At 39.4% G+C, this 26249-nt stretch overlaps 1 protein-coding gene across 3 annotated transcripts in view; it reads right to left on the bottom strand.

The window, feature by feature from the left end:
• Positions 1-23351, bottom strand: part of LOC117432419 (endothelin-converting enzyme 1-like) — a 37567-nt gene extending 14216 nt beyond the window's left edge. The window contains exons 1-2 of one of the 3 annotated variants that reach the window (XM_059001833.1): positions 23291-23351; positions 3848-3931 (exon numbers count right to left, since the gene is read on the bottom strand). In XM_059001833.1, coding sequence (XP_058857816.1) covers positions 3848-3931 — 84 coding nt within the window. In that variant the 5' untranslated portion in view covers positions 23291-23351. Of the gene's footprint in view, positions 1-3847; positions 4090-4116; positions 4344-23290 lie in introns of those variants that run through there. The other 2 variants (XM_059001832.1, XM_059001831.1) reach the window with 2 other exon arrangements.
• Positions 23352-26249: the final 2898 nt, after the last annotated feature.

Below are 26249 nucleotides of genomic sequence, written 5' to 3'. Positions count from 1 at the left end.
CACTATAAAAAGGGGAGGCGCCGACACACTGGGGTTCTGCTGAGAGCCAGGACATGATCAGTCCCCGCTACCAATAGAAAGAAAAACCAAAACCGCTGATCACCATGTGGGGAATCAAGATCAGGGTTTTATCGTCTGAAAAGGAACAGGGATTAGTTTAGGGATTTTTAAGTCCCACTTGAACAGATCGTTTGGGCGTGTGTCAGTGGGTAGTGTCTTGTTTGCTTTTGTTCACTTGTGTGTGTCACTGTTGCCCTATCACTGCTAGTAGTGCCCCAGGATTGCTGTTGCTCTGTAAATGAACCTGGGTGTCTGCGTGGCGTGGACAACATCACTTCTGAGTATCTCCATTTGTCAGTGGATCATCCATACTTACTCTATCACACCGGTCCAGAAATCTTGATTTTACCACTGCACCCAATGTTTTCTGAGATGACATCCACAGGGGTGTGTTGAGAATCCTATTTTCTCAGTAATTACCTTTAAGTAGTATTTGTCAGCAGGTATTAAATAAATGAAAACACACCTATTTATTAATGTGTGGATTTCAAAAACAAGAAAAGCTGCCCTTGCCTCACCTTTACAATTGAATACCAAACAATGGCAATTAACTTCTGAATTCAGTGTTTTAAAAGCCAATTGGAAGAGAATTTTGCTCTCATCTGGGGCACCGACAGAGACTGTAAACTGACAATGGAAATATGTTAAAAAGCTAGCAAATGCAACTGAGTCATCACATAAATGTGCCAGCTACCGCTGTGGAAACTGGGATATGTAATTCTTTGCTGAATTTAATCAGAGATAACACCTGGCCTAGGACTACAATAACACAATTCACTGCAGAGATGACACATTCTAAGGAAACGAAGGAAAGTAAAAAACACAAATACAAATGAGTTTTTTTGATTGATACTCAATAGTGTAAACAAGGGAAACTGAGGGGCCACATTGTTTTGTGTTGAGTAATCCACATGTTTCATTCAATTCCATTTTTACCTAACAACTTCAAACTTCTTAAAAGGTAATAACTCAAAAAATACAAGTAAAATCGGCACACACCTAGATATCCATACTTTAATGGTGTGTGCTTGGAATTTGTTTTGACAAATGTTTTTTTTTCCATGGCACAGCAGGCGAGCACCAAAGTGTGTGGCAGTAAAAAACTAAAAAAGTGAAAGGGTTAGAGCAAATAATTCCATAAATCGTACAGGTGGTGCTCTTCAATATGGTATGTAGGTCTCACATGTGCAATTTAGTATTATCCTGTACCTTACTTTCAGGTAGACTGTCACTGGCTGTAAAGCATTCCAGTCATTAGAGGAAACAGGCTGAACGTCTTCCTTGCAGTCATTCAACAAGCAGATGCTTTTCAAACGACTGACATCAACACGACCCTTAGAAAAGCACCCCATAGTAAAAGCATAGCAAAGTGTAACAAAGCACAGGGAAAGCACGGTCAATTACAGACAAGCATGAGAAAACTGGAAAAAGGCTGTGCAAAAACACCATGGCAAACTGTTATCAGGGGGACCAAAGGCAGTGTTAACCTTAAATGACCCAGAGAAAAATACATGTTTAAAAAATGCATTTTTCAAAACATGGGATTATTTCATTAGCTATAACCCCTTTGAATTAAAAGAGCCAGATTTTCATGATGTCAGTCTGTGCCCGCTGCTATTTGCAGCAGTAGAAGGTGTCTTAACTGTTACTGTTTTTAATTTCAAAGGCCACACACTTCATAAAACATGTAAACTGGGGTGAAACCTGTATGGGATACATATTGAAACTTGTGGCATTCTACACATGAATGGAGGAGACACGGCCTTCTCCACCTTATCACACATTCTAGGGCATTGTTAAGGAATGACAGGACTCTGGAGGCCTTATTTTGGTTGCTATGGGAACATGGCGTGACTGACGATGACATCACGGCAGGTAAACATCCAGCACTCCTGAAGGGGTGAGGACATCATGGTCCTGCCTGTGCAACCCAAAAATCAATCTCACAGCACTGGAGCACACTCCATGACCTCTCTATCCAATGCTGCTGTACCCATTGCATGATTTATTACATAGTAAAGTAATGGTGGTCATTCAAAATGAGATAGTTCTACATACCGAGCACCACACTACAGATAATACAGCAAAATGCAGATTCTTTACATTGTGGTCCAACATTTTAAGGAAGACATTCTAGGTTACCAATTCCAAGGTTCATTGAAGTCAGTTCTGTTACTTATCCTATCCATCTTAAAAATACTACATTATATTTGATTTCTACTGCCTTCCTAACCTGTAAATTATAGTTATATTATTAAACTGGAAAAATACAAGTCTTTTAAATGAAAAAGAAGCATGGCTTTGTAAGCTGGCTATAAGGGGAGAAAGGTGGCCAGAAAACCAATAGATATTGAGCATGGAGTTTCCTAAATCCGCATTGCATCTATAGACATTGTCCATTGACTTATCATATTATATTATGTGTGTGTCATTGTGTGAATTTATTAACCTAAAAATGAAAAAAAATAAAATAAGATATACCGATATACTTGTTAATTATTAAATACTTTCACTTACATAATGTGCAGTGATGACACATATCACTTAGTTATTATATGGTTTAATTATTATATCAGTTGATATTTACGTAACAATTTACTTTTATAGCAGGCTGTGCAGGTTTTTAAGAAACAAGATGGTGTTCTAAGTCAAGGGGCGTCGATTTTAAAGATCTATTTTAAGCCCTTAAAGAAAAATAGAGTTAAACATCGCTACAACTGTTTAAATAACATACCTGTAATTTTTGTTTTCATTGTTAACATCCTGACAACTTTTGACACTTATAACTTTAAAGTCTGTTTCAAAGCTCTTTTCAAAATGTCCGCTCTAGTGCTCTGATAGTGTAAGATTATTGCCCACATTGTCAAACAGCAATAACGATCCATGATGTGGTATGGAACAGAAAAGCCAAAGCACTTCTTGTTTGTTTTGTTGTTTTTAACATCACTCTTCCTGAAGTGGTTTAGACTAGAGAACAGATTTCAAACCTCAGTGCACTAGAGCGGACATTTTGAAAAGAACTTTGAAACAGACTTTAAAGTTATGAGTGTAAAAAGTTGCATGTTAACAATGAAAAGAACATTAACAGGTACGCTATTTAAACAGTTGTAGCAGCACGTGGGGACGTATAACGCTATATTTTTCAAAACCCCGCTACTTACTCTTTAATCTTGTTACATACCAATGCTCTAAATTATATTTCCATCTTCTAGAGTGCAACAGTGCACCACTAATTTGCCTGGATTCCGTGGGCTTAACATCCTGCAAGAATGAAAATATCGAACCACAAACCATGGCGATGCTCAATGTGATAAACAGTGGGAGCAAATAATACCCTACAGCTAAATGACAGGGTGGGGAATTTGTTCTTAAATTTACCCTAAAAATAGGTCAAGTGAAGGAATGGAGCGAAGCAAACAAGTCATTGGAAAAACAGTAACTGGTTACCAAGGAAGTCGCTTCTGGAAGTATTAGAACTCACTCTTGTTCTCAGTAACCAGTCACAGGTATTTCCAGTGACCATCTCTCTATGTTTCTTTATATTAATTCATGAAAGCAGAGACACAGCTTAAGTGCAGTATTAAAATAGCTGGAAGAGCTGTGAATTCACAGTAGCTTGAAAAAAAAAGACCATCAATACAAAATCAAACACATATTTAAGATAATGTTTTTTTTTTCAGGTTAACACCTGGGCAGCTTTCTGGGTTCGATCACACAGGCTTGGAGCGCTGATCCTGTTTCAGATCAAGTTTTACACAAGCAGATGAGAGATTAGGAGATGTCCTACCTGCATCCCGTTGGGGTACACCTCATCTACTGGAGAGTCCACAAGGTCATCCTCCTCAAACGTGGCCCGCTTATAGACAGACATCTGAAGGGTCAAATGTAGAAAAGACTCTCTTAGTATCTCCATGTGCGCATGTACAGCAACCTTCCTCTCAGGAGTCAGAACCTGTTCAAGTTTGTCGAGAAACCTGCCTGGTTTTTATGCGACAACAGAATCCAGTCTCTGCACTCCTCCCCCCACACCCAAATCCTTTTTTTTTTAAATCTCACCAGGATCTAGGCAGACTTTCTACCCATGTGGGAACTCCTTGCAGTTATTTTCCTGGGAAGCATGCACTGTTTTTAAACAACACCACTTTGGATATGCCAGCCTGGCTACAATGCTGCCTACTCCCCAAAGTTTTAAATCTTTAAACAAGGGGCTCCTCCGAACAGCTGAACACACAACTCCAACAAAAACAGGAAACACAACTCCTTAATAAACCTTAGTGCAGTGTGCGTGCATTCCACAATGTGGTTCAGCTCAAACTGGGAGGCAACTTGCTTGAGGTAATCCCGCCTTCCCCTTCTCATTCACCCCCTTGCATTCCAAGCCATTTCACACAGCTCCTCCCCTACCCATTCCCTGTTGCCCTGGTTACTGTAATCTGAGGGCCCAGAAACTGGGTTGTATCATACAAAATCTAACAAAGATTTTTCTTTGGCACAGACCTTTTTGACTCTTATTAAAAGAGACATGTTTGTAAACTTTGAGTAACTTTAATGGAAATCAAAAAAGTATAGATTTTAATTTTAAACAGGACATTTATAACGCAGTACACGTTTAAAGCAGCTGTACCACCCCATTGAAATGCTGTTATTATAACTCCCACTTCAAATCCACTTAATATCACTTTGGGAACACATAAGATAAGAACATTTACATGCAAGTAATTTGCCGTACAGTACTGAAGTGATCAGAATATAAAGTAGAAATACATTTGGGGTACCCAGCACTTGTGGGAGAGACTGTTCAATAAAATCTCTTGCATATTTTTAAAGACGAGTCAATTTTCTATTCATGGATACCAAGATATTAAGCGAGCAAGTAGTCTGAGTGAAGTTATCTGGCATCAAACTCCCCATCCCCATTTGTACTGCTTTCCTAGAAAAGGAGAACACTTCGGGGTACCATTCTACTTGGGAGATGTCTTGCTCGTTAAAATATTTAGCACATTTTTAAATACGATTATCTAGTCAGAGATACCAGGGTATTTAGTAAGTAAGGGATCTGAGTGAGGAAAAATGGGCACTACAATCCCCACACTTATTCTTGCTGTAAATCATTTGTTTCCAAACTTTTGAACACTATTATTTATTTCTTAGCAGACGCCCTTATCCAGGGCGACTTACAATTGTTACAAGATATCACATTATACATTATTTCACATTATACAGATATCACATTATTTTACATACAATTCCCCATTTATACAGTTGGGTTTTTACTGGAGCAATCTAGGTAAAGCACCTTGCTCAAGGGTACAACAGCAGTGTCCCCCACTGGGGATTGAACCCACAACCCTCCGGTCAAGAGTCCAGAGCCCTAACCACTACTCCACACTGCTGCCCAGTACACTACTGTATAACATACAGAACATTGTAATGTGTGTGTGTGTACAGATGATGATGATGATGATGATGATGATGATGATGATGATGTAACAACCTGCTGAATACATTCCATTTAAGAACGCTAATCAATGCAGTACCTAGTACTATGTTTCAAGTTCCACAGCAAAACAGGCATATTTGCTGTATCAACACTTCCCCGCAAGAGCTTTTTGCATCGTCAATGTGAGCCAATGGTATGATTAAAAAAAAAAAAAAAACACTGCAATGCATCTCATTAGCAGCGGCAGTAAACTAAACTAGCTCATCACAATGCAAGTGTCAGCATGTAGCTCACATAGGTGTTGAAGGTGACTAATAAATCAAATTAATCTCACTCTCGTACCTTAAGTGCAGAAGAACCATTCGGCCCATCAAGGCTCGTCCCTTGTTAGCACACCATTCTTCCTACAAGGGGGGGGGGGTTCTAATTTAAAAGCACAGAATCTATTTTTCTTTTTAAATGTCACCTGCTAGGCTATTCCATGCATTTATAACTCTCTGTGTAAAAGAATGCTTCCTACCTTCTGTTCTAAACTTACTTTTACTCAGCTTCCATTCTGCCCTCTTGTTCTTCTCTCTGTGCTAAATTTGAAGTAGTGTCTTAGGTTAACTTTATCTGTATCATTGATAATTTTAAAGACTTCAAATCAAGTCCCCTCTTCCCCTTCTTTTTTTCTAGGCTGGTTTAATTCTTTTAACCTGTCTTCAGTTGCCCTTCTCTGTATCTTCGAGTGCAATGATGTCAAAACCATGCTAGTAGGCTCCACTCTTTATATCTTTCCATCACTGAGTGGAGCTACTGTAGAGGCAGGCTCTGAATAGACTTCACAAAATGGAACAGGATATTTCAGGTTCAGGTGGTGAAAAATTAACTTCTTAACATGTGTGTGATCTGCATGCAGACCTCGCACAATTGGAGCAACTAGGACTGGGAAGTCAAAAAGATCTGTTATTTAGTTTTATAATCTTATTTTAATATGTTTAGTATTTCAACCAGAAAGCCTATTTCACAAGCAATGGAGGTGCAAACTCCTAGGGTCCACCAGAGGGAGCTAATCTTCCTTGTTGTTACAAATTAGTGGACAAATGAGATTGGTTAACCTCCCTTTCATAGCGGACAGAAAACTACGTTTAAACACAACCAATTTCAGATTTGAACATTATCAATTTGAAACCTTAACAGTATAAGGAAATACATGCTAGCTGAGAACATGGGCAATTAGAGACAGTATGGATATCCTTAATACAAATAAAGTCTCATGATGAAGTAATTCACAAATGTGTTTACGTACAGTACTCAATTTCAGAAGACTGTAGAAAATGCAACTGAGAATTTGAACTCAAATACCTGCCACTGCACCAGAACTGCGTACATGAGATATCTGAATGCCGTGAAGGGACCTTGTGCCATCAACCTCAACAAATAAATCAAAATGGAAGAAAACAACACTGCAAAACAGAGCGGAAAGCTATCCAGCATGGATTTAACACTTTCACTAACTGTTCAGTATTAACTGTGTTTTTAACACATGTAGTACATTTTCTTGGATAAAAATACTGAAAACCCTTATATTTAAAAAAACATATTCATATGATTTCACTATTTTAAATATGCTTTCACCATTTTACTTTGTAAACTTTATCATGTTTTATATGCAAGTCACTTAGCTTAATAACAGGGGCCCATGTAATAATACTAATATGCAAACTGACTCAGTTGAGAACTTGCACAGCGAGGAAATGATGCACAAATACTTGCAACTGTGAGAAATCTGAAAGCCGGGAAACAGGATCTGGCTAAATGCACGTGTTTTTATGTATTCATTTCCCGGCTGGTGCAAAAAGGAAACAAGAACGTTTCAGCTGAATGTGGCAGAATTACAATAGCTGGTTGAACACACCTGCCATATGTCACACACACTTCGGTGTGAACGGACTGCCCCTCACATGAACAATTCATTCAACTGGATTCTCTGAAATGTATTCTGGATTATATAAAGACTCTCCCTGTTCCCAGTTTCAGTCACAATAAACAAGACATACAAACTTCAGTAGAGATCTCATAGTAGGTGCTTAATTGGCAGGTGGTTCCATAGTCAAGACAATTTACTGGTTTCACAATCAAAATAAATGATGTCTCTACATGTATACAAGTGTTTATACAGTGTACATAGTTCAGTTTACTTTAAACCTAGCTCTTGAGTGATCAATGATTTAAAAAACAATATATCTAATCTAAATATTTGAATATCTAAGAGCCAAAGTCAATTTCAAGCTCTGATTATGATTGATATACAGTAGAAATATCCTGTCCTGAACTGAAATCAGTGAGTGCTGTTTCTGCTGTATGGTGTGCGGTTCCAATGTAGGAATAATTGCTGGTTAATATACTTTAAAGGGGCTCCCTTGGTAACAAACACAGAGACAAGGAATTGTTATAAAGGTCAGCCAAACCCACGCAGTTCTGTGAAAGATAATCCAGTCTTTCAGGGACGACGCCAAAAAAGACGAAACTACAGCCATGCAACAGACAGTTCACATTCATTGATATATATACTCATATATATATATATATATATACATTGTTTGTTATATACACACACACACACACACACAAATACAAAAGCATTGTTTAAAGACTGGATGGGACTGGAATATCTTTTGGATTATCTTTCATAGAACTGCGTGAACATCTGTAACAGGGTTATCCTGCATGGACACATTTAAAAACATACTGATACAGTTACAGCACACACAAATCACCCTGCACTTATGTACTGCTGAATGAACAAAACACAGCTGTGCTTGCAGAACTGCGTTTGCATGGTAACAAAGTGCATCAGTTCAAAGTATATTTTGACCTTGCGTTTGTAAATTCAAGCTCATAAACGCACACTAGTCCTGCATCCAGACCTGGGTTTCAGAACTCAAGTATACTATTGAAAAACGATCCAAATAAAAATCAGACTCCTTTTAATTCCAACTAACAACTTGTAATCCTAAATTTACTCGGGTGAGACAAGTGTGAGTTTCTAACCATGTAAATGGGATTATAGTGACAGTGATGGAAGGATCTCTTGAGTCCCACCATTATTTATTGTTATTTATTTCTTAGCAGATGCCCTTATCCATGGCGACTTACAATTGTTTCAAGATATCACATTATTTTTACATACAATGACATTATTTTTTTTACACTTTTTTTTTTTTTTTACATACAATTACCCATTTATACAGTTTTTTTTTTTTTTACTGGAACAATCTAGGTAAAGTACCTTGCTCAAGAGTACAGCAGCAGTGTCCCCCACCTGGGATTGAACCCACGACCCTCCGGTCAAGAGTCCAGAGTCCTAACCACTATTACACACTGCTGCCCTCCATGAGACCTACAGGTACCAGGACACAGAAGTGTATCCACTGTGCTAGATTTGAAACATTTGCATATCCCAAATTAACTTTTATAACAAACATGTAAAAAGGGGAACCAATAATAATGCGAACAAGGCCAAGAGATTTTAAAGCCTGGGTTAGATAACATTCGTACTTGTGTATGGGATGAGATACATCACTGTTGCCAGGGACTTGTATCCCTGCAGGAGATAACACACATGTATTATAGATTTCTTCAGGAAATGCCACATTTCATTACCAGAATGAGAAGGATTTCTGATATTCCAAATATGTCTTGGCTAGACTGCAGAGTGCAGCTTCAATGCCATAAATAAAAGACATGTTACTGCAAATCTTAAATTCAATACAAAACATAACACACTAATTATCTCGATTTATATAATATTAATAACAGTCTGACTAGTGTTGTAAGAGCATGAAGACCTAGGCTGGCAGGAGCCCAAAGACCTTGGGTTAACAGCTGGGAAATCTACAAAATGAACAAACTGTACAAAAAACATTTTGCAGTTTGGGAAGAAACACGTGTTACAGTAAGCATGTATTTTTATTTTATTTTAAAACACAACCTCAACAAAACAGTGGAATTCTCCGTTTGTAGGCCATGTTTTCAAGTAATGCTGCACTTCCTTGATCCTACCCCCTGGAGGTTGAAATTTACTCCTGTTTTGCAGTCAATCAACCAGCTGCTTCCCCTTTTGACTGACATGCTTTGCTGTAGCCATTAGCATGTCTTGAAATGACTAGGAAGAGCAAGTGTAACAGACTTCCTGAGAGCAAGCCATAGAAACTGAGAGCTTTCTGTAACCCAATGTAGTACCAGATACCATATTTTAAAATAAATATACATAACACATGCTCTTTCAAAACCTCTGTGTAGCTAATGGAATTATTTTGCCAGCTGTAAACACTTCAAGGCTGCCAGATATGAAACTCGCGTCAGGGAGATACAGCTTTTATATCAGGGATCTGATAAAATTAGCCAGGGACAGTCCAGTCACATAAAAAAAGTGTGTGCTAGCACACACTGCATTGATTTCTTTTTCAGGTAACGGTGGTAACCAGACCTGGACTCAGTTACAATTGTAACCGTGTAATTCAGAATGAATTGCCATTTAAATGTTATTGTAATTGTAATTATACCATGTAACTGACCAATTACAATTCAATTACAGACCTTTCCAAGCTTGATCATTCGCAGTTCCATGTTGTGTTTTACATTGAGCGATCATTATTCTCAGATTTCTCAACTTTTAGTGACCCTATTTGTTTGAAACAAATAAAAGGTTCTCCAGCATGTTTGTGTATTTGTACATGTGATTATTGGGTTATTTAGAATAAATAGAGTGAACATGTTAACGTGGATAGTTGTGTATGTTACTTTAGTATAATAGTAATTCAATTTGTAATTCTGCAGTAGTAACTGGAATTGCAATTGGACAAACTATCAGTTGAACTGGAACTGGAATTGGAATTGGAATTGGAATTTCAGTGAACAATGCTGCTGACTCCAGGTCGGGTGGTAACTCTCATAGAAGTGAACACTAGTTTTGAAAGCAATGCCTTCACTGCCAGAGGAGCTCCAGTTGCCAGCACACTCTGTAATGGAATTGGCCACAAGTATGCATTAATAATCTCAAGCACTCAAACAATAACCAGGTCTGGCACATGTGGTGCTTGAGCGATCCTTGGGGAGCCTAAAGGTATCCACCCACTCAGTGCAACAATGAAAGCTGCTGTTTGTGGAGCCTGCATCTTTGAGTTCAGATGCATAAGGTGGAGTACCTTTGGGTTCACCATACGATACATACCTTAAGACATAGGTTGCGATTCAAATATCATACAATAAAACGTGAACAATTGTTAACTTGCATTTGCTTTTTTAAAGTAGTAATGTAAACAAGTACAAAACATGTTAATACAATGTGATATCAACTGCGGAAATATTTCAATGAGCTTAATATAGCTTAAAGATATGCCACTATGAATCATTTCCATTGTGTACAACAGTATAATCCAGTAATGCAATCAGCATGGTTTTGTTTATATGTAAAAGTTACTAACTGCAAAAATCATGAAATTGTTACTCATCAGTCTATTTATGAAAATATTATTTGAATCTGCATTACCAGTAAGCATGACAAATTAAGTAAGTATGCAGTTTAAAGCTGAAGTAAACAATCTCATTCATTTTACAATTTGTTTTTTTCATAGTTTAGCTTCTGTGTACTCTACTTTATCAAGACTGTGTTGACAGTCCAGTTTGTTTACAGTCTTCCGTGTTAGCTGTAGGGACATTGTTCTCGTTTCCCGTCAATACCCAACCAGCCAGTAACATGCATTGACCCAGAAGACACTGCTGTGGTGAAATAACCAAGCAAGCAGTAACAGACTTCCTGGAAGATCAGGCAGACAAACTGAGAACATAGTGTAGTGGCAGATGTCTGTTTTTAAAATAACAATACGTGTTTGTTATAGCAAGTGTTCCTATAAAAACTGCACAATTGAGAACTATGTAGCAATGGAAGTGCTTCATGGGTAAGACTTATAGAATTATTTTATTAGCTACAATTCATTATCTACTAAGTTTGTATCAGTTATCGTAAAACCAAGTGAGTGAATAATTAGTTATCACACAGATACTGCAATATTTATTTACTTTTGGCTGTTGACAGAGAAACAATACATCCCCCCCCCCCCCCCCCCCCCTCCCTCCACAGCCTTAACCTTTATCTAAAAATATAATAGAATAAATTTGTGCCAACATACATTTCAGACACGTACAGTGCTAGATTGCTAAAGCTACTTACTACTCCAGTTGTGTTATTAGCACAGCAGAAACACACCCAACAAAGTTACCAAACCATAAATAAACAATAAATGTTTAATTGGTGTATTTTTCCCCATTCAGAAAAAAACCCAAATAGCTTTGAGACTCCAGCCCGTATTATATTACTGTGTAATGTATGGATCTGGCCTTTAGCACTGAGGGCCAGGGTTTATTTATAACGGCAGTTTCAGAGTGTTATCACATGGCCTTGAGAAAAGGTTCAGAATTTTCCTCAGCAAGCAGCCAAGGACCCAGAGCAAACAGAGCACATCTGCACCAAGACCCTCTATCAACAGACAGAGACACGAGCCAGCGCGAGACCGGCGAGCAGAGAATCCACAAGGACAATGATTACTTGAGCTTCACATTGCAGAGCTGAAGTACTAAGGAATATGTAGAACAACACTTCAACGGCATACAAAAAGTTAGAACCATTATAAGTTTGCCATGGTGTTTTTACAATAATACAATGTTTTTTCCATGGTTATACTATGCATTCACCATAGTTTGCCCTAGTTTGCACTGTTTATAAACATGCTTTACCATATTTAGCTACTCTTTACAATGTTTACCTATGCTTTAGCATTCTTCCACTATGCTTACACTTTGCTGTGCTTTTACCATGGTAAACTTTTATAAGGGAATAAAGATGAAGGCAATGTTAAGCTGAAACACATCGTTTAACCAATAAAGTATTTTTTTGAGTCGCGTGGTTGGTTTCCAAGCTTCTCTGGATTGAACCGTCATCCCAAATGTTTATTACAGCAAATGTTTCTTCATCCCTGCTGCGACCTGGCTCATGGTGTGCCTCAATATGGCTGAACAGAATAAACAGAAATGTTCCTTGCGGATGTGAAACCTTCACGCAGGTGTGGCTGTTTATTATTTCATCGGCTCACGAACGGCTGTCGAGCATTTTGTCTCGCTCAATTCGGGTCAAAGCGTGTAGATCCACATCCTCAGATGGGTCGCTGGGACCCGGGTTAGGAATGCCAGTGTGACAGGGGCTTTCTTTTAGGATTTGTAAATGTACCTCTACTGAGGGTTTTATATTCCTGGATAAAGAGGCTGAACAACTCTCTACAGTAGCAACAGGGAGCCGAGAGTAAGTGTAATTCGAACTATGTTTTAGAAAAGGAAACATCAAACCATTAACAGACTCCCAAAGCTTTATCGTATGTGATTTAAGGTTTCTCAGGCAGTAAAACAAAATAAAGTTTCATATAACTGTTCTAGACCTGCTTCAACAACAGTTGAGAGCAGTTTTAATAAATACCATTATTTTATTCATTGTTAAACAGCCCTGGCACACTTTTGAGTCCCTGAACTCCCTCTAAAGCATTGAATAACTTGGAATTGAAGACTTTTTGTGTACAGTAAATGCTTTCCATCTGCAGCTGTTTGACTTTAAACAGGGCATTAGCCTTGGTTACCTGCAACGTTGAAAACTACTGTATGGTTGAACCCTTTAGTGTTACACCATTTTATTCCACTGCACACTATTATAAGCACTGTCTTGGTACAAAGTCTCCACCCCCACCCAATATTTAAAATGGTATGGTCTGCAACAAAAAGGAAATTATCAATATTTTCCTGTCTGCCTGAACCACTCATCCTGTGGGGGTGGGCTTGCACAATGAGGATACATCTCATCAGCTCTTCAAGAAAAACTTTGAAATCAAATAACATGGTGCCAGACAGATTCACTGGGATAAAAAGAACAGGATAATCGAAACGTTAACTATTTTATATCTGTGAAATTTTCTGCTGACTGTCCTGAAAAATCGCTAGATTTGTAGCTGCTTTTGACAACAAATCTCGCCAAGTCAGTCCTTAAAGTCACTAAATTGGCAACACTGCTTGAAGGCACAGGAAAAAATATTTGGATTTACCCTCGACTTACTATTGCCTTGACACAACAAGGAAAACAGCTTCATCGGTGCCCAGGCACTGAAATTAGAGCGTTTGTGTGCCATTAAAGCATTTTCATAACACATCGCTAAAGATTCTTTATTTAAAGTTAATTCTTAAGTCAAATCTCTTCCTATAGAAAAAAAGAAAAACATAATATGGTGTACAATAACTTTGTATTATATATATATAATACATGGATGAAGGCTATATTTGCATCCTGAGCCATTCTAAAAAAAAGGCATAATACCACAGTAGTGACGTCAAAAAGTGATAATTCCTCTAGAGGAAAATATACTGACCCATTCGACTCCTCGAGACCATCACTTTCAATTCAAACACAAAATGTCTCGTTTTCAATCACTTGACAACACCCACGGGACAGAAATGTTCAAAATGAGAATACGTTAGGGACAGAAAGAGAGTGCCTATCTGTGAAGCGGTGAAAGAGCCCAGACTGGGAAGAACAGAGAACTAGAGCGAGCGAGCGAGAGTGTTGGAGGAAAGAAAGAGAAAGAGCAGAGAGAGCAAGGGAGTTATTTTTATTTATTGATTTGGCGTGAATCCCCGGCCCAAACAGGGATTCGCTGTTATATTATTTTATTTAGTGCAGTAATTAAAAGCAGCAAATCTGGAGTAATGCTTCACTTCCAGCACAGCGGTTTATATATATATATATATTTTTCCCTCTCTGTGCTACGGCGAGCGTAAGTTGGACTCCCTCTGGTGGAGCGAGCCAGGAGCACTGGTGAGTACAGGTTGGGCTCCCTCTGGTGGAGTGAGCCTGGAGCACTGGTGAGTACAGGTTGGGCTCCCTCTGGCAGAGCAAGCCTGGAATACAGGTGAGTACAGGTTGGGCTCCCTCTGGTGGAGTGAGCCTGGAGCACTGGTGAGTACAGGTTGGGCTCCCTCTGGCAGAGCAAGCCTGGAATACAGGTGAGTACAGGTTGGGCTCCCTCTGGTGGAGTGAGCCAGGAGCACTGGTGAGTACAGGTTGGGCTCCCTCTGGTGGAGCGAGCCAGGAGCACTGGTGAGTACAGGTTGGGCTCCCTCTGGTGGAGCGAGCCAGGAGCACTGGTGAGTACAGGTTGGGCTCCCTCTGGTGGAGCGAGCCAGGAGCACTGGTGAGTACAGGTTGGGCTCCCTCTGGTGGAGCGAGCCTGGAGCACTGGTGAGTACAGGTTGGGCTCCCTCTGGTGGAGCGAGCCAGGAGCACTGGTGAGTACAGGTTGGGCTCCCTCTGGTGGAGCGAGCCAGGAGCACTGGTGAGTACAGGTTGGGCTCCCTCTGGCAGAGCAAGCCTGGAATACAGGCGAGTACAGGTTGGGCTCCCTCTGGTGGAGTGAGCCTGGAACACAGGTGAGTACAGGTTGGGCTCCCTCTGGCGGAGCAAGCCTGGAACACAGGTGAGTACAGGTTGGGCTCCCTCTGGTGGAGTGAGCCTGGAACACAGGTGAGTAAAGGTTGGGCTCCCTCTGGTGGAGTGAGCCTGGAACACAGGAGAGGATAGGTTGGGCTCCCTCTGGTGGAGTGAGCCTGGAACACAGGTGAGTACAGGTTGGGCTCCCTCTGGTGGAGTGAGCCTTGAACACAGGAGAGGATAGGTTGGGCTCCCTCTGGTGGAGTGAGCCTGGAACACAGGAAAGGATAGGTTGGGCTTCCTCTGGTGGAGTGAGCCTGGAACACAGGAGAGGATAGGTTGGACCCCCTCTGGTGGAGCAAGCCTGGAACAGTATGTCCTCTATCCTAGGCTGCCTGAAAGACAGCAAGGGCAGGCCAGAAGGAACCAGCAATAATAAAGATTGTTCTCACAACCTGATTCTGTGCGTTACGGTTTTCTTCCCAATGTACCCCTCCTTCTTAGACTTGTACCGTTACTCCGGCCACCTGTATCCAAACTGTATGAGCCAAACCTGGTTCTGTGTCTTGTTTCTTGGTGCACAGTCGCTGCACCTGCATCTGTAACTGTGCAGTGTTTTTTCATACGTCCCGCAACACGCTCAATCAAAATATTGTTGCTCCTGCAACTGAAGAACACGTGATATTTGTAGCAAGTCCTGCTCATATAAACAATACACTCGTTCAAAGTGTCGCTGCTCCTGCAGCTGAAGACCAAACAGTGAAAACACCGTGAAATATTTTAATCCCAAAAATATCAAACAAAGCCAAACAATTCAAAACAAAAGTCTGCCTCACCAAGAGGTAAAAACGCTCTATGCTAGACTTTTCCACAATCGCTATAATTTAGATTTGATGCACTTACTAAATCCTCTTCTTCACTTGAATAGTCGTTGGAAGCTTGAGCAGGCAGGACAACCAAGCACAGTTCCCCACAAATGCCCCCCTTTGTTCTGCCCCACTTCCTTTTAAATCCTCTAACCCCGCCTCCTTAATCACCACTGGGGACTATGGGTTGTGTAGTTTCTTCCCCAGTGAGGCCATTTCTTAAAGGCTCCACTGCTCCTTCCTCACATTTATATATATATATATATATATATATATATATATATATATATATATATATATATATTACAGAAACTGGGCTCCCGAGTGGCGCATCCAGTAAAGGGGCTCCTCGCACGATGTGCCCTATAGCCTGGAGATCGCAGGTTCGAATCCAGGCTATGTCACAGCTGACCGTGACCGAGAGTTCCTAGGGGGCGGCGCACAATTGGCTGAGCGCTGCCCGGGTAGGGAGGGCTTAGGTCGGCAGGGGAATCCACGGCTCACCGCGCATCAGCGACCCCTGTGGCCGATAGGGCGCCTGTGGCTCTGCAGCGGAGCCGCCAGATCTGTGTTGTCCTCCGGCACTATAGGTCTGGTGGCATTGCTGTGGATCTGCAGTGTGAAAAATGACGACTTGGAAGGAGCACGTTTCGGAGGACGCGTGTTCCAGCCTCCGTTTCCCGAGTCGGCGGGGGGGGGTTGCGAGCGGTGAGCCGGGGATACAGATAATAATTGGGCATGCTAAATTGGGGTGAAAACCGGGGTAAAAATAATTGGCGACGACTAAATTTATAAAAAAATAAAATAAAAACAAAAATTTACAGAAACTGTTTGTACTTTAAAAAGGCACATTCAAGGTTTTAACAACCTCCCCTTACTTTACCTCTACTTTTACTGCTTCCTAATTCATTGTACTGTTGAACTTGCATTTCTAGTGGGTATGACACACAAGGATAATCCAGCATTAGTGTTAATCAGTAGCAGGTTTTCCTGAAGAATCTAAACAAACAGCAGGAATTGAAGCACAGCCATCGTCTCCCGTTTCCCTTTGTTTACAAGACCTCCACAGGGAAAAGCACAGAGACGTCTGAATGAGGTAGGCCTCCACAGCCTGTACTCAATAAGCAGGGCCTCTGAAGCACTGCAAGGAGCGGGGCTGACCCCTGACCCCTGACGTCAAGCTTATCTTCCTCTCCACTTCCTTTCAGAAACACCCTGATAAGGAGGTTCGCCAGAACCCTACATTTTCTTTCATCATTTAAAAACAAACCAAATAGCTTCTGAAAAAAACCACACACATTCTACCGTACACAAGATAGTTTCTGTCCTACTTTTTATAGAAGATCATTCGATAGGCTGCCGGGTTTCTTTTACACTGAAGTAACTAGGTACTAATTATACATTATCTTTTTGGCCGTTTCAAATTAATAGAGCTTCACAGCTCGAAACTGACATTTTCTATTCATTAACACAGCAGGTACAGCAATGAGAATAGGCAATGTGTACTATTTATCCAAATAATCTGATGGTTCTGAAATATTTCGGATGCTACTTATGATCAATCTGCAATTACAATGCCATTTCGCTCAACTCAGTATTTATTATTGGGAAATGATAACATTTTGTACTAGTTCAAATACAGACATGTGTTTGGGGTCCATTGTTGTAGTGGTTCTCCAAACACCAAGGTGGTATTCGCTTTAAATAGAGATTGGGTGAGAGTTCACCAGTCCTCTGAAAGACAGACTACATCTTACAGTTAAATTCACTTCTGCTGCGAAATGCCACCTTTCCGTTGTCTTTGGTTTCCTCTTTTCAGAAAACAAAGCGTGGGTGTTAAGTTTCTACAAATGTAAAACACATTAAAAAGACACCGACAACATTGAACTTATTCACTAAACCATTAAATAACATGCCGTCTTGAATTTACTTTACTGTATGCACGTCTAATCCTTACACCCTTAGACATGGACCACTGGGGTTTAAGTTGAGACCTCCAAACTCATTTCACTTGTGACCCAGACCGATATCTGAACCACCCGAGGCATGTGAGGATACGGAATTAGCCCACTGCAGCCCCCAGCCCCTCCACCACCCAATGAAATATTCACAGAGGGTCACATGTTCAAAGAGTTTACTCCAGTCTTTAACTCCCATGCCCCCCCCCCCCTTTTTTTTTTTAAAGGAGAAAAACCCCTATTGACTTAACAAAACTAGTATGAAACTTGAAAGTAATTATGTCTTTTACGCAATTTTTTTGTTTGGTTATTTCTCAGTTTTGTCCAATACTGTGGAATTTTTAATCTTTCAAAAAAATAGCAGTTGATTAAACTGGAGTAAACGTTTTGAACATATGGTCTGTCATGGAGTCATGTTCTCCATGCGAACAAAGGGCAAGTGCGCCATACTTGTTCTCAAGAACACAAGCACTGCATCGACATGCATTTTTTCTGTGCTAGGGGTTAGGGTAATAAAGAAACGCCTTTACTTGGTTACAATTACAATATCTGTTAACAATTGCCTATCTGACATATCGGTTATTTACACACAAGAACTAGCTGCACACAATTTATTCATGCATGAGGTAAATCTACTTGTGTAGAGTTAGTTTTACGAGAGAGATTGCCGACTTGAAATAACTAGTACATGTGACCTTAGAATAGTGCTCTTCCACTTACTTAGACATGACCCCCCTGAAAATCACATCCCAAATCCCAATGGAGCTATCCTGTATAACCGACAAGTTAAAGCCCATACAGAATGAAAGTCAAAGCTGCAATTCGCATTTTGCTGCTCCCACATGAAACAAAAGATTTTTCAGCATGCAAATACTGTCGCTGTTTGGTTTGTTTGTTAAATATAAATGTACACTTCACCAGGCAAGCCAACGAACACAGGCACTGCAGGTCAGCAGAGCTCTCTGTTGTAATAATGTGCTGGCTCTCAAAACAGAGCTCTCTGCTCTAATAATGTGCTAGCTCTCAGATCCCCAGTACTGACTTCCCTATACTAGACTGTATTGAATTAGCTGGCTCTCAGGTCCCAAGTACAGTACTGAGTTCTCTACACTAGATTTCATTGAATTTGCTGGCTCTCGGATCCACAGTAGTGAGTTCTCTATACTGTATCTATTTTATTCTATGAAATATCCTTGAGATGCATAATCTTATTTCCAAGGGGGCACAGACGGCATACACAAACCAGTAACAGCTTGCACTATACTGCTCCAAAAATATTGGAACTGAAACAATATTTCAACTCATTTAGTATACTGTACCATCCAAAAATGCATTCCATAATAGCCCGAGGTCTGTAGCGAACCCGGACTGATACCAAGCTTATCAAAAATAAATGTACTGGCTTAGACTGGAGATCCAATTCTCTCTGCTCCAGGTTTGTTAACAAGCTAGAATTGTCAGCACAGTTTCCTAGCCTCGAGGCCTCAATACACAGTACGCTTTATTACATTGACCAATCTTAAACACAATATTCATCAATAAACGAGCATGGATTATAAAAAGCATATGTAAACAGGGGATTTAATGGTTGCATGTATAAAGATTAGCTGTATCTTCTTCCTGAGGTCTGTCAGTTATTAAATTATGTCTAATGTTGTTTATGCATGCAGTGATTATCTGTGAAGCTGCCTGGCTTCACTTTAATTGCTTCATGCATGAACAGAAGGCGACCTTGAGATGCAACCAGAATATCTACCTGTTAAATAGTAGTGATAAAGAATATCACCAGAGCAGACAGAGGATACTCTCTGTGTGCAGTGAATGCATGCAGATTGAGGATACTCTCTGTGTGCAGCGAATGCGTGCAGATTGAGGATACTCTCTGTGTGCAGCGAATGCGTGCAGATTGAGGATACTCTGTGTGCAGTGAATGCGTGCAGATTGAGGATACTCTCTGTGTGCAGTGAATGCATGCAGATTGAGGATACTCTCTGTGTGCAGTGAATGCGTGCAGATTGACATACTATCTTTGTGCAGTGAATGCGTGCAGATTGAGTACCTTGCTTTGTCTCTCCTACCAGATAAATATTGCTCACTTACTTAGTCCACAGATTTAGAACCATAAGTCTTGTTGGGTTGATGTATTCCCACCTCGAGTTCCAAGCTTTCAATCCAGTTTGAACCAATTTGAACCCATATCAAAACACAGTAGACAGTGTTAGCAAGAGCAAACTGCATTCAGCAAATTAATTTAAAAAAAAAAAAAAAAAAAAAAAAAAAAAAGCACAAACATCACCCAAGGTCAGGTTGGCAGGATTTTATATATTTTTTTTAATTAGCCAAGTGTACCAGAACGTTCTCTGAAAACACGACCTCATGCTGACTTGCGTCAATATTAATAAAACTTACATCAGTATATGACTGCCATAAAGATTCACTGTCAATATGTACGTACACCCTTGTTCGCCTCACTAACACTTTTTTTTTTTCAGCCATGATTTGCTTGTGACATGTAAAGCCACCTTCAATAGTGTGGCCACTCCTGTTGTATAGCTAAGTTTATGCAATGGTAAACCGAATTGCTATTTTTTTTTTTTTAAGTATACACACTGCTTAAATGCTGCCAAGCTTAAATTATCAAGGCTATATAGAATTTAACAAAACAAGACATAAATGTTCTGATTTTCAATTATGTCTATACACGAATGCAGATTAATAAATAAATAAATAAATAAATAAATCACAAAATGTAATGCCCAAAAACCCCACAAAACATAAAACTGCTCCCAGTTAGATGTAGTGCTGCAGCAAGTCTGAGACGGGAACGTTTTTCTTTGTCACATACAATCCTGTTCCCCTTCTCTTCCACACGTGAAGCGGCACTAAATAAACGAGCTGTCATCAGCACTGCCACATCGAGCAGAAAGAAACGTTCTTGCAGCTTCAGCCACAGCTGGGAAATTCATAGTACATGCGCCAAACAAAACAGGTGAGAAGTTAAAGCATACAGTAAATATCGGTGCACATAATCGGCTCAAAACTAAATTAGCCGACAGGCGATTGGGCCATTTTACCTTATCGGTGCCAAATCCGACATGCTACCAATTATCAGCACACCTCCAATAATTGCAATTACAGCAGAACTGTTTGCTGAAATGAACAATGCTATTTAGTTACAATCACAGTTACAATTATGCAGCAGCAATTAATTAGAATTACACTAAAACGTAACATAAAACAGCACACATGAACATGTCTATTCTACATAACCAAGCAATAAATCGATGGATTGTATTGTGATACAAGACCAGAACCTCACTGTAGTTCCTCAGATGGTTCTTGAAGTGTTTTAAAGTTGGTATGCACACTGTCTCAATATCTATTCATTTTTTTTGTCTTTTAACAAAATAGTCCATCATTAAATGGTCATTTGATCTTGTTATGCATAATACAAGTAGCCCATAAGGACCATCAAATTCACTACAGACAATGAAAAAAAAAACGACGGCAAAGGAACCGCAGAAGATGAAGCAATTCCCTATAGGGAACTTTCACTGGATTCTCTCATTGGACTATAGCATTGGGAAAAAAACTTTGCAGCTAAATAGTTAAGTACATTTTTAGCAGCTAACACTTGTTTCTGTAATCACATTCTGCAGACCTACATTCATGTCAAACAACTTGTCACTTACTACATTACATTGGCTTTAACTTCCAAACAAGAACAAGGAAAGTTCAAAGTAGAACATAAGACTAAAATAAAACCATTTTTTTATGTGACAGCTATGGAATGTCTGCATATACTCCATGGGGGTTCTGCATGTAGTATAGCCAGACACACTGTGTGTGGATAGTGCTAACCAGCCATTGACGAGATAGAGTGTAACTAAGAAAATCTAAGGGAGGTCTTGTCTGCTTGTTTACATACATTTTGAGTCAATTAAAAAAAAAAAAAAAACTACTTAATACATCATTATATTATAGGTAACAATGTCATTTAATTAGCAAAAGGTTTACTTTAATTTTGATAGAAAACTTCAGAATTTAAGATTTAGATTCAAACCAAATTTAAACAGAGAGAGACAGAGTAGGTGGTAGAGTTGAAAGGTCACATGAATGAAAAGCTTTTCAGTCCCGGCATTTAGGATTTTTTCAGACAAGCTAAAAGTCAGGTATTTAGAGACAAATGATAATAAATAACTTGATATTCTAGCAACACAACCCAGAAACACTCAAAGTACCTGCAAGCACCATACAATAGAGAAATATACAAGAGGAATTCAATTGGACATTTGAAGCAAATGGCTCTTTAATGATTCTCAGTCATACCAGTGAAAATGAGCCTAATGACTGAGAGTATAACCAGAGGGCTAGGATTGGGTATGAATCATACATCTGGTTTAAACTTAGATTAAATCTATGTAGACACTGGCTTTAACCATATGCTGTATTGTAACAGCTATACAGCCCCTCTACTCGTCCATCTTTTGCAGTCAACAGCGTTAAGCAAACAAACAATAATCTGTACAGAGCCCTCAAGTGAATAGAGACATCTGTGCAAATACAACGCTGCCCGTCCCCGGCTCAATATTGTTGAATAACTGATTTTTTGGAAACGATATAGTTTGAAATTTATGTTTAAAATAAAGCAGCAGTGAAAAGTGTCACTCCAAAAAAAAGAGTCTAATAAGGTAAGATAATGAGGGACAGGAAATCAAACTAAATGACAGTTTCCATGCAAAATGGAAGTCGACGCCAGAGACTCATTACAATAAAACATTATAATTTAATTAAAATTACAAGAAGAAAAAAACGGGGACGGGGGGGGGACCCCACATGATTGGAACATATATTCAAAACGCTGAAGTCTGCTATACAATTACAAGAAACGAGCACTTGTTTATTTAAGTTATTAAAAAGTGACGGTAAGCGAGAACGATTTCGCAATAAACATATTTTACAGGCGCTTTCCGTTACTGCCCTGTGGTCCTCCTCTACAGTACCTCTATTTTACAGATACACACGTTAGTATCAAACTGTGTGATCAATACTTCCAACTAGCAATATAAAATGCCAGTGTAGCGACGCTCGTGCATAGTTGCACCCCATTAATATTCACGACATTATTTTAATAACGTTTCATACTATTCCATTAATTCTGTATATTGTAGTTTTAGTTTTAGATAGATCCGCATTAGTTTGGAAAGCGCAATGCACAGAACAATTTGAACAGTGATTACAATGAACCCCCGTATTATTATTATTATTATTATTATTATTATTATTATTATTATTATTAACTGTACAATATGTCGTTATGTGAAAGGAACCTTATCTATGGGTCTACGTTAAGTGAATCTCCAACTTGTTAAAAATAGCACATGGCATGGTATTGTATTCCGTGATAAATAAAAAAGAAGTAGGTTTCAAATCTATTGCACGAATAGACGCTACTTACCACGATCTCGACTGGCTGCCTTGTTACTGGTTGTGTGGTTGTGTTTCCCTCCCGCAGCGATGTTCAGTCCTAGAAGACCGAGAAAGCAAACTCTTGCTGTTAAGTATACCGAACGCCTGTACCCCAGCGAGAGAGACACTGTTGCTGAAATCGATGCAATCTAATAGGACGCTGAAAGCGAGCCAAGAAATACAGTGATTGACACTTCCCTGCACCAATGTCCTGAACAAAAAGTGCAGCGTTTAAGATGGACCTACCAATTAGGTAGCACATATGGGTTGGGTCCTCTTTAGCTCCATAAATTAACCTAGAGAGTGTGCCTTCAGAGTGTACACATAAACAAGGACGAAGTATTGTAGAGTCAATGCGCTCCCTCTTTAATACATAAGCAGTAAGGGGGGGGGGGGGGGAACCTTTTGCAAATACTAATGTTCCTCACACGACTGATTAATGTGCTTTTATATAAAAGCTGCATCTCCATGTTACAGCTTGTTAAATTCATTTACAAGGAATTTAATAATTAAATTCAGGGCTAGACATCAGACTCCTGTTGCACAGCAGTTTCATCCATTCCAGGTTATGTACTTGATTAACAAGCTCAGGCACGTCTTGTTAAACGCATTGTAAAACCAGGAATGGGTCAAACTGCTATGCAATTAGAGCGTTTGGTGTTGTTATGTAATCCTCAGTAGACAATAGTTAATTAACTTAAACGACAGTAGTGGATTTAAAAGCTACTGCAATTGTATGCTTTCAAGGCAGGCACACTAGATCTTGATGTTTAATTGGGTGATGAGGGACTGGTGGTGCAGATAGCAGGAGATTTATTATTTAAAATGAAACGATACTTCTTCTAATGAGCAATGCAACATGTTTTGCTATGGCTTCACAGAGGTTTTAGGAGATTGCTACTTGAACAGTAAGAGCTTCAAATGCATTTTATGATATTTCTAATTTGGTTCTTATTGTAATTATTGAAATATTGTTGTTATTTTCTAAAGCCTGAGTCTGAGCCTGATGTATTAAGACGTTAATTTGTAGGCTATTGTTCAGAACTGGCAGCGTTATGTTTTTGAAGCAGGCAAGGCTAAGTGCTTGCAGTAATGGGGTTTGCTGCCTTGCTGTGCATCCTTCTTATTTTCAGGGTGAGACTCAATATAAGTTAAGCCTACTGAAAATGGACCCTAATATTTTACCGAATCTTTGCAGAGAGTCACTGGGTGTTTTAAATTTCAAAGGCTAAAACCAATGCAAGTGTCTTTGAAGCACAGAATGCATCCTGCAGGGGAATGCAATCAATACTGCAGACAAGAGGGTTGAAAATACACATCAAGTGAAGCATCATACGGGTGGGACCGCACTGGTGGTTCAAAAGCTAATGCAAGGTGCCTTATATTTGTTTCCAAGTTATTAATACATGAAGCCACTGAAAGATCCAATAAAGCACTATGCTCTGTTATGAAAAGGCATGTTGATTACTTTGATAGCTGAACACACCCATGAGCTGTTACAGTCCTGGGCTGGTAAACGCACTCAGTAATTCTTCCTAACTGTTTTTCATTTAGGATGCTGTCGAACTACAGTGGTTTGGGGATCAAAATGTTGAAAGCAAATGCTTAGGGAATCAGACAGTGCCCGGTGAGATCAATGGCTATCTTCAAAGAAACGATTTCAAATACAGGCTCATCTCTCTCTACTGCCACCTTGTGGTAATTAAATGCAGCAGCGCTTCCGTAGAATGCTGGGAGGGCATGTTTGTTGAGGTATGACACAGGCCCGGTTTTTGGGATGGAACCGCATAACAGTCTCGCGTTTTGATTGGTCCATGTCTGTCACATGAATATGTCGTCACACGAGTGGAAAAGCGTGCAGGCATTTTTAACATTGTGATCAGATAGAGAGAGTGATCTGCTTTCCACAACCTTACCATTAAAATATGATGTGGTATTACACTGTACTGATATTACAAACTATGAGGAATTACTTTATATAAATGATCATGTTATGCACGAATGTAAGAATTGGCTTTCTGTGGTGGTGTACTTTTTTCTTTCAAGTAGCATATATCTATAATCGTTTTTGCGATATATTTTAATATAAAACATATACGCTCTTGCAGTTTTGTTACAGGATACATTTGTTTATCTCTAATGTAATCACAGTTTTACATATAGACTGCCCCTGTTTTCATTTACGTCCCAAATTCTGTGCCGCTTTGGTTTTTAGATAACGTCCCAAATTCTGGGCCGCTTTGGTTTTTAGATAACGTCCCAAATTCTGGGCAGCCTTGGTTTTTAGATAACATCCGAAATTCTGGGCCGCTTAGCATTTCCGAATTCAGCCCAGTTTTGGGGAATCAGCTGACAGCCGAGTTTCTAAGTCATGCATGCACAGTTTACCATAAACTGGATCGTGAATTCATTTGAGAGTAACCCTTAGTACATTAATCAAAGTTCATGTATTTTTTACTCTCCCCAGAAATCTTTTTTTTTTTTTTTTAATGAAAAAAACAAAAATGTAAATGTTAAAAAACGTATTTCTTATTACATGAAGAAACTACATTGCACTGAAACAGATACATGAAAAATAATTTAAGCAGTCGTTTTCCTTTATTAAAGGCTAATATTAAAACACATTTTTGGGAAGGAACATGGTATTCCGAAAAAAGGACATCTCGTTTTCTTATGTAACGTCCATCAATATATTGTAGTGTTTCAGGTTCTTTTTGGACAGAAATGAGACTGCAACTGTGAGTAGATGAAGGCCGTTTATTTTGACAATAATTAAATAATCACAAAATAAAATCATAAAGTGAGGGAAAGGAGACTGGGAGTCGAAAGTGAAAATAAATGATTGTAGTAATTTTTCTTTTACCCTACCCTTCCCAGTCTTTTCCCCGCCCCTCTTGTGCGCAAAACCTGAACTCCAATTCCCCTCCACACACGTGTACCACCATGCA

The sequence above is a fragment of the Acipenser ruthenus genome, chromosome 27 (genome assembly GCF_902713425.1).
Source record: "Acipenser ruthenus chromosome 27, fAciRut3.2 maternal haplotype, whole genome shotgun sequence".
Lineage (NCBI taxonomy): Eukaryota > Metazoa > Chordata > Actinopteri > Acipenseriformes > Acipenseridae > Acipenser > Acipenser ruthenus.
The sequence above is the reverse complement of the archived record's forward strand: the minus strand, read 5'-3'. Positions and strand labels throughout refer to the sequence as shown.